Source organism: Camelina sativa, chromosome 10 (genome assembly GCF_030686135.1).
Source record: "Camelina sativa cultivar CO46 ecotype springtype chromosome 10, ASM3068613v1".
In the NCBI taxonomy this organism is placed as follows: Eukaryota; Viridiplantae; Streptophyta; class Magnoliopsida; order Brassicales; family Brassicaceae; genus Camelina; species Camelina sativa.
The window spans coordinates 9,552,730-9,564,459 of NC_141889.1; the positions used below are offsets into that span (position 1 = coordinate 9,552,730).

The following is an 11,730-nucleotide window of genomic DNA, read 5'->3' on the forward strand; positions in this document are numbered from 1 at the left end:
AATCAATAATTTGCTACATAATTGTTTCAATTAGTCTTCTAGTTGAATTTCTGTAGGAAAAAGTTGAAGATTAATTATAATGCTGACCTCTTCAAATAAAGTTTTTGTTTCTTTATTTTTGTTTTTAGAGGAATCTTTTTATTTTTTATATAGGAATGTGAATGTCATTAAAATGAAGAGGTGAGGTTTAACTTTTACAAAATAGCATAACCTAATAAAATGTAACCTTGCCAAAAAAGAAATAAAAAAACAAGGGTTACTTTGTTGAGTGTTAATCAACTAAATTCCAGAACCAAAGAGCCACAAGTCCCGGAAGCTCTTCCTGTTGGTTCTTGACTTGAAGTGATTATATCAATGATAATCATGTCTAGTTTGTAGAACCATCACACCAGCTCTTATGAAATGTTCGTGGTGAAATCACAATGCCTATCAAATTTGCTTTATAGTCTTGATCGCAGAGTAGTTGCTGTGATCGTTAGAGCGGATCATGTGGTCTTCATTAGGCTGATCGTATCATTGAGTAGTGGCCGTGAATATGATCGAGCCGTTGATAATCAAGCTCGACTCTTGAGCGTGATTTGATTGCGTTAGGACTTCTTATACATGTAATAACTAACTTCTTTCTGACCAAGGCCAGCAACAATTTCTCTATGGTATAATCATAAATTTGGTATCCTTTTATTCCCCTTTATCTGTGATTTGTTTTACATAGACCAAAAAAAAGAAAACTATACATAAAAGACTTGTCCAACGTTTAAAAGGGTTTCATGAGGAACATGCAATATAACACTATTCTCCCTACAAACCTTAGCAAGAAATGCATAAATATAATCAATGGCAATCTTTTTTGGAAGCCATGATCCACTTCTAGCTTTCACCACAGTGTTTCCCATAATATGAACAACCCCTGACTCTTTACAGGTCTTTAGAAACTCCATCTCATCCATCTCGTCCTCCTCTATAGTGTTGTCATGACTGAAACTCACCCCGTTATGCGGTGAATCAGCGGGAACTATCGTATCTAAAGTTGATACCGTGTAGTCCACCATCGATGAAAACATATCCGTGTTGTTATTGTTGTTGTTGCTATTGTGGTGGTGGTTGATGCTGTTGTTATGGATCAAGTCTTCTCTGGACTCTAGTGTATTGTTGACAGAATACGCACTGCTGTAGGTGCTTGAGTTCGAAGCTGGCTCCATCATTGTTTCGATTCGAATGAATGCGACGAGGCTGTTCAACAATTTGTTTTCGAAATCGTCGTCTTTCTTGTGTAGGTCTTTATAACCATATCTGTTAAAGAAAAGGTTTGAGAGATTATATGAATGTTATAACCATGGATGAAAACAGAGTGGGTTGAACAGAGTCTAGCTCAAAACATCCCTGGCTGGACTGGTATAGGCCATTACACAGCCCTACTAATGAATAGAGAAGACAAAGAAAGGACAGTACCTAGCTACGCAGCGGAACATTCGGAATGTTTTTGGTCCGATTCTCTTCACAAGAAACCTCTCTTCTTCAGGGACAGTGTAAACCGGAAGGTACTTGACGCAGACAAAGACTACAACCGAATGAATAGCGGGGAGGTTGGTGATGAAGTGAGAGAAAATGTGAGGGACACCACTCGCTAATTCAGTGTAGACTAAACCGACACCAGGGACACGGACAAGCCCGAGGCTAGGACCTAGGCCTAGTATCCAGCTCATGGACACTTTGCTATGCATTTCAAACTCATATTTCTTGACTGTTGCGTAATGCCAAACTGACATTACAAGAAGTGAGATCGCTGCTATGATGAGTGGAACCCATCCTCCTTCATCAATCTTAAAGATGACGGCTGAGAAGTAGGAAAACTCAACAAAGAGGGAGAGAACGGTGAATACAAGGACAAGGATCCAGTGGCAACGCCACACGAGCAGCATGATCAGTACCATTAGTATTGTGGTCACAAGCATCACGAGAACAACCGCAGTACCTAATTCACAAAAGATTCCAAAAGACAGTCAGATGAAACTTCATTTTAATCAACGGTTTTAAGACTACAGTTACATCTTTACCATATGCATTTCCGATTTGGCTCTGATTCTTGAAACTAGCAGTGACGGCGATGCAGCCGAGCATGAGTATCCAGTTAATATCAGGGCAATAGATCTGACCGAGGAACTTCTTGGAAGTATGAACAATTTTAACTCTAGGAAAACATCCATGAGCTACGGCCTGCTTGACTATGGAATAAGTCCCTGAGATTGTAGCTTGGCTTCCAACTATTGCAGCTCCTGTCGCAACTACAAACATTGGCCAATATACACTATCTGTAGACTCAAGTCAAAGAGAGTTTCAGTGTTTTTGTAACAGCACTATGTAATGACTTCAAAGACTAGTAAAGCTTTAAACAGGTTTTCGGACAAACCCGGCATAGATGCATAGAACGCGTCTTTATAATGGTCCGTGTTATTCACAAGATACGCAGCTTGTCCGCAGTATGCTAGAAGAAGACAAGGGAACACAAAAAATGTAAAGGCGAGCTGTATCGCTAGTAACGGGAAATAAGCAATGTCTGCGTATAACGCCTCAGTGCCTACAATTTTTTCAAGAAGAAACATTAGACAACTTCAAAATGAATCTCTTAGAGATTTAAAGGTATTACTAGTTAGTTACCTGTTATGCTGAGAAGAATGCCACCTAGCGAAATCCAACCATCTCGACCTCGTCTTTTGAAGTACAAGTATATATATGTAGGCGAAAACGCTTTTAACACGCTTCTGTCGTGTTTGCAGATGTTGTATACACCAGTGGCTCCAATGAAGAGGAACCAGATAAGCACTATAGGTGCAAAGAGCCATCCGACTTTGTCTGTACCATAGTGTTGCATACTGAACAATCCTATTAAAATGACAATAGACACTAGCACAACGATGTCTGCAAAAAAGGACAGAAGCAGGTAAGCAATACTTAACCGATGGGAAACCTCAAGTGACATAAGGAGCGGTGAAAGTTACTTACCGCTGCTCATATTTGGATTGATGACTTTGATCCCACCAGTTGCAGAAAGAACTGTATAAAGAGAATGATTTTGTAAAACTCAAAGTTTGAGTAAAGCTGTCATCTTTTTATGGTAAAGGAAGGAAGCAAATAAGCTTTACCGGAGATGGCTGGAGTTAAGATACCATCACCGATCATCATACAAGTCCCGAGAAGAACAATGACCAGAAGAGCTCTCTTCCTCCAATCTTTACCCTCTAACCACTTCTTGGTTTTAGCAGCAAAAGACCCTTCAACGGATACAGTTCGACTATAAGTCGTGAGATCCTCATCGCTCCTTTGCTGATTCGGGATTAGTTTCACTTTAGCATGTCTACAAAGCAACGAGTATATAGCTAAAGTCCCACCTGCACACACACAAACATCAATTTATACCAATGAGTATAAACAAACCAAAACATCGATTAACTAATCGTGGCTTTTAAAAACTTTACCTTGACCATTGTCATTAGCTTTGCAGACAATGAAGACATACTTGATGAGAGGTATAAGCAAAAGAGAGTAAATGATCAAAGAAAGAGCTCCAATTACATCTTCTTTATCATCAATCCCATCAGGGAATGTATTGTAAAACACATACAATGGAGAAGTCCCTAAATCACCGTAAACTATTCCTAGACTTTGAAAAGACAGCCTTAGAAGCATCCAAATCGATAAGCCCTGGTCAAATAAAAACAGAGGAATTTCTTAAAAACCTCAACTTTTATTTTTCTCAATTGAAATTTTGAATCAGTTACCTTTTCTCTGTACATGTTCTTGAGCTTATTAGCTTCTTCATCCATGGGTTGATCAAGTTTCTTCTCTAATTCCCACATAGCTCCAATTTGTCTTTCTTCAATCGTTTGTTCTCCATCTGTTACAGAGGTTTCGACCCTTTCCGCCATTTTTTGTAACAAAGTCCCCTTAAATTGGTTCCTGCCCAGATCAAACTAGTTCAGAGCCCTAGAATCTGATAACCATTTGGAGCAATTTTGGCCTGAGATGAGACCAAAAAATTGAAACTTTTTTTGTTTTTCTTTCTTTCTCTGAGTCTATAAGAATTGACTCTTGAGTTGTTATTATTATTACAGAACAACAACTAGTGTCGTACAACTCTGCTTTTGATGGAATTGGATAAAAAAGCTAAACCAAACAAAACATAAATTAAAGTTTCTGTAATGAAAGACCCTCTTTTTGGTATTTAAAAAAAAAAACAGAATCAGTCAATCAAATGATTATAGGAAGAAGAAAAAAAAAGAATCTTGAACAACTATGAAGATAACGCGAAAAGAAACACGGTTTTGTGAATAAGTATGTTTTTTTTTTGCTCTTTATTCTTTGTTTTCAGATAAGTAAGTTACAAAGAAAGACAAAGTGACCAACAAAGAAAGAAAGAAGAGGAGATGGATAGAGAAGAAGGAAGAACTTATAAAGTTATGAAGACGCTGACAAAACTGAAGACGAGTGGCAGAGAGAGACACGAGCAGTTAAACTCGATACGATTTCTTTCTCTCTCTCTTTTTGTGGTAGTATTCTTTTCTTTTTTTTCTTTTCTAGTTTCTAGTAAGCATTTACATTAATTTGAGAATGCGACATAGGATGATGATGTATATATCCGACTTTACATAACAAAAAAGAGTTAAATTCCATTTTATCCTCTCTTTTTTGCCAAAAAAGTTATTAGATTTTATTAGTCTTAGATTTACTATTTGGATATTTTTGTTTACTTTCTTTCCTTGTTTTGTGTGTTTGTTTTGTTTCCCAGTTTCCTACATGCCGCACAACCTTTTTGTGTTGTCATACGAAAGTGACGGCTCATTATTGTAAAGCTGTGATATAATAAATGTGTAGAATTATTTATTTTTCATTTTTTTTCTTTTTCAAAAAAAAATAAATGTGTAGAATGACTATAAATTTTTGCTGGTTGTATATGTCGCAATACTAAAGCTAAGAAAAAAAAAATCCTTTTAATTTATTTATTTTAGTTTTAGAAAATTTAGATTGATCTTATCGTGTTAGAAAATTTTAGTGATTGAGAAAATATTAAACACCATGTTGTCAAATACGAAATACATAAGATAAGAATAGAAAACAGCAATTCAAGTTCTTTACCTGACATACTGTTGTTATAATTGATTACCAAACAACACTAAGTTATAATTTATTGACTATATGCTATGAAATATTAGTATATATATATATATATATATATATATTAGTTTTTTCATCCACAACATGTAAATATAAATATATAATCGATATTGATAACTAAACAACACTAACATCAACATTTAAATCACAAATTTTGATATATTATACAGTTATTAGCAATATAAATTTCATCCCATGTCAATTTTTGATTTCCAAATAAAACCCCAATAAAATTTAACTAGTAGTATCAAATATTAAGGCCATTGACTCATAACAATTTTTAAAAATATGGAGTATATATCTAAAGTGGGTTGACCCATATTTTGTTTTCTCTAAAGTGATAATGGAATACATAAGTGTATAATCCCTATTATCTCCAAGAAAAGACAACGTGCATGAGATTATGCATTTATAGTTATAAAAACACATTTTTATGTGAAACTTGCAAATAAACGATTTAATTAAAAACTACCAAAGCTCTTTAACCAATTTTTTTTTAAAAACTATCAATTAAACTACTTCAATATTATAAGAAAAAATAAAATAATAACCGTCGGTCGAAGACAGTACCCACGTTAAGAAACTGTTTTATTGATCGGATCTATTAATAAATCTCTTTCTTTTTTAACGATTGATGATAATGACAACCTATACTTTTTAATTTTTATTCTGCACATTTCTCGTTACTGAAGATTATATTATAACTGAAACGAGTACAATTATACATTTGTTGATTGATTGATTGATTATTGGAAAAGTATACATGATGTATACGGTATACCTAGTGGATGCAAAAGATATGCAACACTCTTAAAAAAAACTCCCTACACATGAATTGAAGCATAACAAGCAAATATGAAATATGTAGATGACTTATGTGCACGTACGCGTGACTAAAACACGTATTAAGATATCCCACATCGACTGTTAAGATTTAAGACGGGCTTTGATACCATATTAAGATTTGTGGAGCAGTATATATAGTATATAGGTCTATATACTCATTGCCAATTGATTTTAAATTTGACCCTATATTTACTAATATGGTATCAGAGCCCACAGTAAATTTCTCTCGATTGTGGATTTATTCGTGGATGTCCAGTCCCACAAACTTTATGCTTCAGATGTCCAACACTAAGCGTGAGAAAGATATATTAAAATATCTCACATCAAGAGGATAGAAATTTGTGGAACAATATATATAGTTTATGGATTTCTCCACTCATTGCCAATTGAGTTGGACTCCATCTTTACTAATAACACTCAAACCTCACATTTGTGTGCTAAATAGTGAGGGGGTCAAAATATTCATATCAACTACTCCAATTTCAGTATACAGTACATTAAACTAGATCGTTTGATAAATAAAATAAAAATGAGTTAATTGCTGATTCGAGAAACACTATTTTATCACGTCAATTTTCATTTTTGTATAGGTTCGAATGTTTTGATGGTTGAAAATTTTAGTTTAAACATTATCGTACTGGAAAATATTTTTTAAAAACATTATCCTATACAAATTAGTTGACGAAAAAAAACTATAAACTTCGTCATTCAACCTATAATTGTGACAGGTGACGCATATTCCACTAAGATCCATTTATGTTCATGAACTACCAAAATATATGGGTAGGACAAAAGTCAATAGACTCAATACCATTCATATGTTTTTCGGCCATTAGTTTTGTAGCTCAATCATGGGAATATATAACGATATTTTAAATAATTCTAGGCCATATTCAATTTGAATTATTGCACTAATTTAAGGGCCTTTTCACTACTTTCAAAACATTTCTTCTAAATGAATATAGTGTAGGTTGAAGCTTTTTTATTCTTTTAAAAAATCTCTTTCAGTCTTTTTAAACTAAAAAGAGAATTTTTGAAAAATACTTCTTTTCGTATCCCTTTTCAAAATTACCCCTTTCATCTATCTATTTTCAAAAATATTCCTTTTTAAATAGGAAAAATTATAAAGTTTTATATGGTTCACAAGGTACTTCTAGATAATAACTACTACCTCTAGACTCAATCCAAATATTTATAAAGTTTTAAAACATTTGAAAAGGTTTTTACAAGATTTTAAAAAGATTTACAAGGTTTTTAAAAGATTTTTAAACAGTTTTTAAAAGGTTTTTAAAAGGTATTTATACTGTATTTATAAAATATATAAAAAAATTTACACATATATAAAGGTAATTTGTGTATATATTTATAAGTTTACATACAAAATTTTGAAAATTTATAATTTTTTAGTGGTTTTTTGGTAAAATTTAAAAGAGGAGATATTTTTGAAAAATGGTATTGTAAAAGAGATATTTTGGAAATTCTCTAAAAATTGTCTAGTATACTTTAGTATATAATGAACTACATTGTTATTCTTAAAATGTCTGCATTCGGTTTGGAAGAAAGGACTAACGAATGCTGAAATACAATGACTAAACCGAGTCTAAGAATAAAACATAAATAACAATATATTTTAATATGTAGCGGAATATAGTTTACAAAATTTTAACACATCTGAAGTTTCACAATATTTTAATGTCTCCTTTTCAATAAATTAGAAAACTATGACAAATTTTTGACGAATACCGTAGTCGGTGAGCCTTCGTCTAGGGAATTCGTCATGGACTGTCAGTCTCACACATGGCACGAAGCTCCAAAGCATGCGGTTGGTTCGGAAACGAGTGCCGTTACTTGTCCATGCTAATACACCATTTTTTTTTCCATATAATGTAGGTTTTTTTTTTTTTTGGGGTCAAATATGATGAAAGAATTTCTTACTGCTTAAAGTTTAAACTATACTAGGTACCAACCCGCACTATGTACGGGATAAGTCGATTTAAATAAAATATTATGAGTAAAATTATTATTTGAGATTTAAGAATTTTTTGTATAAAATAAAATATGTAAGTAAATTTCTTTTTCGTTTATTCAAATTTGCGATTATTTTTTATAAAATACGTTTTACCCGTGAAATATTTGAACTTGAAAAAGAATTGTAAGCTGGTGTAGAAAGTTTTGATGTCTTTTTGTGTCTCTAAAAATCAAATTCACATATTTTATGTTTCACATTATTATCAATATCACTATACCATTAAATAGATAAAACAATATTTTTAAACTAATAGATTTAATTAAACTAATCCTAAGTTTAAAAATGCAATGAGAAAAATGATAAAAGTGATAAATAAATGAATAATTTTTTTCTTGTGAAGTGTAATTTACTTTTAATAAGTAAATGGGTTATAAAAAATGATAATTAAATACATTTTTGGATTTAATAGTTGATTAAATTTTTCATTTTTAAATATTAATAAAAAAACATTGGCTCATAATATTACAGTAGCATATTTATGTAAATAACAATGAGAAGAAAATGCATTTATTAGAAATGTACAGGAGCTCTGTGAACGTGACACGTCAGCTTTTTTATGAGAGTGCTTCTCTATTAATATATAGGGAATACATTGTGAGAACAATCAATTTTACAAACAAAAATCCTTGATCTTGATGACATTTAAGTGAAGTATAGAAATGCAACGTCCATGCCTTTACAACTACGTAAGTAAATGAAAGATGGTGGTAGCGTGTAACTTATTGTATTATTGAAAAAGATCTCGCAAAAAAAGTTCCAACACCATCGGAATACGGGAAGTAAGACTCCAGAACAACATCAGAAGTTCCAACTCCAACATTGCTCTGTTTTTCTCTTTATAGAACAACTCCATCATTGCTCTGTTTTTTCTTTATAGCTCTAATATGGGAATCAAAGTTATATATATCCAAATCGTAATGTTGGATTAAGCAGGTTAGCTCAACCATACATAACAAACGACCATTTTCTTCTTCTTTTTTTGGTACAGTATACAGAAGTACCAAAATAAACTCTGTAAGAAACCATTCTTCCTCTCCTAAGAAAAAAAAAAAACACTTTGTGGGAAAATTACAAGCTTACAAGAGTTTTGTAAACTGCCAAATGATGATGAACTTCTCTCAAACTTCAAAGTTTTCCATTTGAATGTTGCTCTTAAGAGGCACGTATTCACCAAGATACCCACCAAGTTGATCATGCAAAGCGGATTTATCAATCTCCTGATGATGAAAACTCTTGCAAACATAGTAAAACACACTCTGCACAAGCAATCCAATTAGATTCACTATCACAAGAACACCAACCAAGAACCCACCAGCGACTATTCTTGCGAAAATCCCATAATCTTCCCCACCACGAACCACCACTGCTCCAAAAACTCCCGCAATGAATCCACAATGAGCAAGGTATATGAATACCATCGAACAAGCCATAAGAGTCTTCCCTTTAAGCAACTCATAGCTCTTCTTCATCGCAGCGAAACCGTAAACCGGTTCAAGAACAGACACTACGCTAGCTAAATGCCACAAAGCCGTCATATAAACATGAACTCCTAAGAACAGAACACAGATCACTACCAACGAAAACGCAGCTAAAACTACCTTATGTAAATCGACAGCTACGATCAACGTGACCAAGAAGATCAAGAACACGGTGTTGTACGCAAGCATCAAGAGAGAGACCCATAAGAAAGTGATTAACAATCTTTTGAGGACGAGAGGTACCGCCGACATTGTGGATGAGAAAGAAACGGGCTTCCCGGTGTAGAGAGAAGCGACGGTGAAGACCACGGCGGCTGTGGAGAGAAGAGAGAAGGCGAAGAGGAAGATGACGTAGCAGAATTGGAAAATGAGGAGGATGGTCCACTCATGTTGGGTTTGAGCTTGATTGGCTCGTGAGTAGGTGTCGATCTTAGCTACGATTGGTTGTGTGACGAGGGAATGTGCTAGGATTGCGAAGGAGAGAGGGAATATTAGGGTTAGGGTTATGAGGTAAAAGGTTTTTGGAGAATATTTGGGAATCGATGTTGATTCATGAAAAATGTCTTTTTCGTTGAGAAATTGAAGCTCCTCTGGGGCAAGATCCATGATTTGTTTCAGTGGGCAATAAAAGTTGAGTTTTGATGGGGTTTCTTGAGTTTTTTTGAGAGCTAAACATCAATAACGAAGAAAGGAGGAGGAAATTAGAAGTGATAGACAAAGGAATATTCCCTTACTTAATTTGTATTGATATTTAATTTGAAGAACATTCGTGTATATATGTATATATTGTTTAACCAAATAATGGGCACCTCAGAATGTTTTATTTCTATATTTAGGAAAATAATTAGTAAATTACTAAATACGAAATTAGAGAACAAGATTATTACGTGATTAAGAATTAATAACTCAGATAATATATTCATTTATTCCTAATATGTCACGAGAAAAATTTTAAATTCATTAGGTATCTTTGGTTTCTTTGTACCGTATTGTGTTTAACAAATATTTTTCTTAGTCCTAAAAACTGCTCTGTATTTATGGAGAACTTTTTACATCGATTAATCCAATTTTATGGTAAAAATATTATTATCATCTTCCCCTAATTCACTGTTTTCAACCCATTTATATATACATTTTTGAAGTACATTTTGGGTTTTACCCTTTTATTTGTACTTATTTAAATTGTTATTTTGCAATGTTGATCCCTAAAAAATTGCACAAGAAGACAATAATTAAAATATGGGAAATCAAATCGATTATATTAATAATTTGATTATAATTTCCTAAAAAAATCGAAAAAATCAATCAAATTTCTATTGGTTTATAGTTTCCTTTAATATCTCCACTTTATTGCTATTATTAATGCTATTTTCCAAAATGAAAGTCCATTAAAATCGGAAACTATTTCTAATATATCATGCTATCACAATAACATTAATAATATTCCCTAAATCATTCGTAGGAATAACTATATTAATACATATTTTTTTGTAAACTTTCATTAACTATGTGTATCATTCATATAGTGATTGAGCGATTTCTTCATCTTCCAAATTTGTATATGAGATATTTTACTTGATCACCAAAATATTCTCAAACCAACTCCTCTATAAATAACAACCTATAATCTAAATGTTTAACTCAGAAATACGAAATATGTTTTAAGTTTTAAATGGAGTAGTGGCGGGATCTGAGAAAGGTCTATCTTAAAATATCTGTGATCCTTAACCTTAAGGTTTATGGAGTCAGACTCCTTGGTACCTCCAAGGCTGCTTCTCTAATCTCCCTTCTCTTTTTGTATTTTACCGATAATTTTTGTTTAAAAAGTATTGTTGACCCTTTGTGTAATACATGTTTGTCCACAATTATTTTGCATTTGTGGTTGTAGGTAACATTGAGACAATATTGAAGACAGTGAACAAGAAGAAATATTTGTGATACTTCTTATTGTATGCTATTGTCGTTATTGACTTAATATTTTACTCATTTAAAAAAAAAAAACGTTTCTTCTTATTATATGCTGCTTTATGTTTTCATTTTTTTAAATAAATTTATATTAAAATTCTGTGGAAATTTTAATAAATTCTTAAAATAATTTTGATTTTTTATTTCAGAAATCATATTTCCAAAACAAGTTAATTTTTTTTGGAGGCAAGGGAGAAGATGATTGTAATTTCTCAAATTACGATTCATTTTAATGAGTTTATT

General features: G+C 32.6%; 2 protein-coding genes across 2 annotated transcripts; both read right to left on the reverse strand.

Annotated features, from left to right (window-relative positions):
• Nucleotides 1-656: 656 nt before the first annotated feature.
• On the reverse strand, nt 657-4,601 carry LOC104718319 (potassium transporter 9-like). Its single transcript, XM_010436043.3, has 9 exons — nt 3,777-4,601; nt 3,474-3,699; nt 3,141-3,386; nt 3,001-3,051; nt 2,656-2,916; nt 2,408-2,575; nt 2,055-2,309; nt 1,450-1,972; nt 657-1,290 (listed from the first exon to the last, which is right to left on the reverse strand). Exons 1-9 carry the CDS (start codon nt 3,921-3,923, stop codon nt 729-731), a joined length of 2,439 nt encoding a protein of 812 aa, XP_010434345.2. The 5' UTR covers nt 3,924-4,601; the 3' UTR covers nt 657-728.
• A 4,328-nt stretch (nt 4,602-8,929) lies between these two features.
• On the reverse strand, nt 8,930-10,195 carry LOC104718320 (uncharacterized). Its single transcript, XM_010436044.2, has one exon. It carries the CDS (start codon nt 10,126-10,128, stop codon nt 9,163-9,165), a length of 966 nt encoding a protein of 321 aa, XP_010434346.1. The 5' UTR covers nt 10,129-10,195; the 3' UTR covers nt 8,930-9,162.
• Nucleotides 10,196-11,730: the final 1,535 nt, after the last annotated feature.

Excerpts from the sequence above, each read along its gene's own strand:
- LOC104718319 (XM_010436043.3), bottom strand. The coding sequence starts at position 3,923 with ATGGCGGAAAGGGTCGAAACCTCTGTAACAGATGGAGAACAAACGATT. Across the intron at positions 3,387-3,473 it reads AGCTAATGACAATGGTCAAG|GTGGGACTTTAGCTATATAC; the intron begins GTAAAGTTTTTA and ends GTGTGTGTGCAG. Across the intron at positions 3,052-3,140 it reads CTTAACTCCAGCCATCTCCG|TTCTTTCTGCAACTGGTGGG; the intron begins GTAAAGCTTATT and ends CTCTTTATACAG.
- LOC104718320 (XM_010436044.2), bottom strand. The coding sequence starts at position 10,128 with ATGGATCTTGCCCCAGAGGAGCTTCAATTTCTCAACGAAAAAGACATT.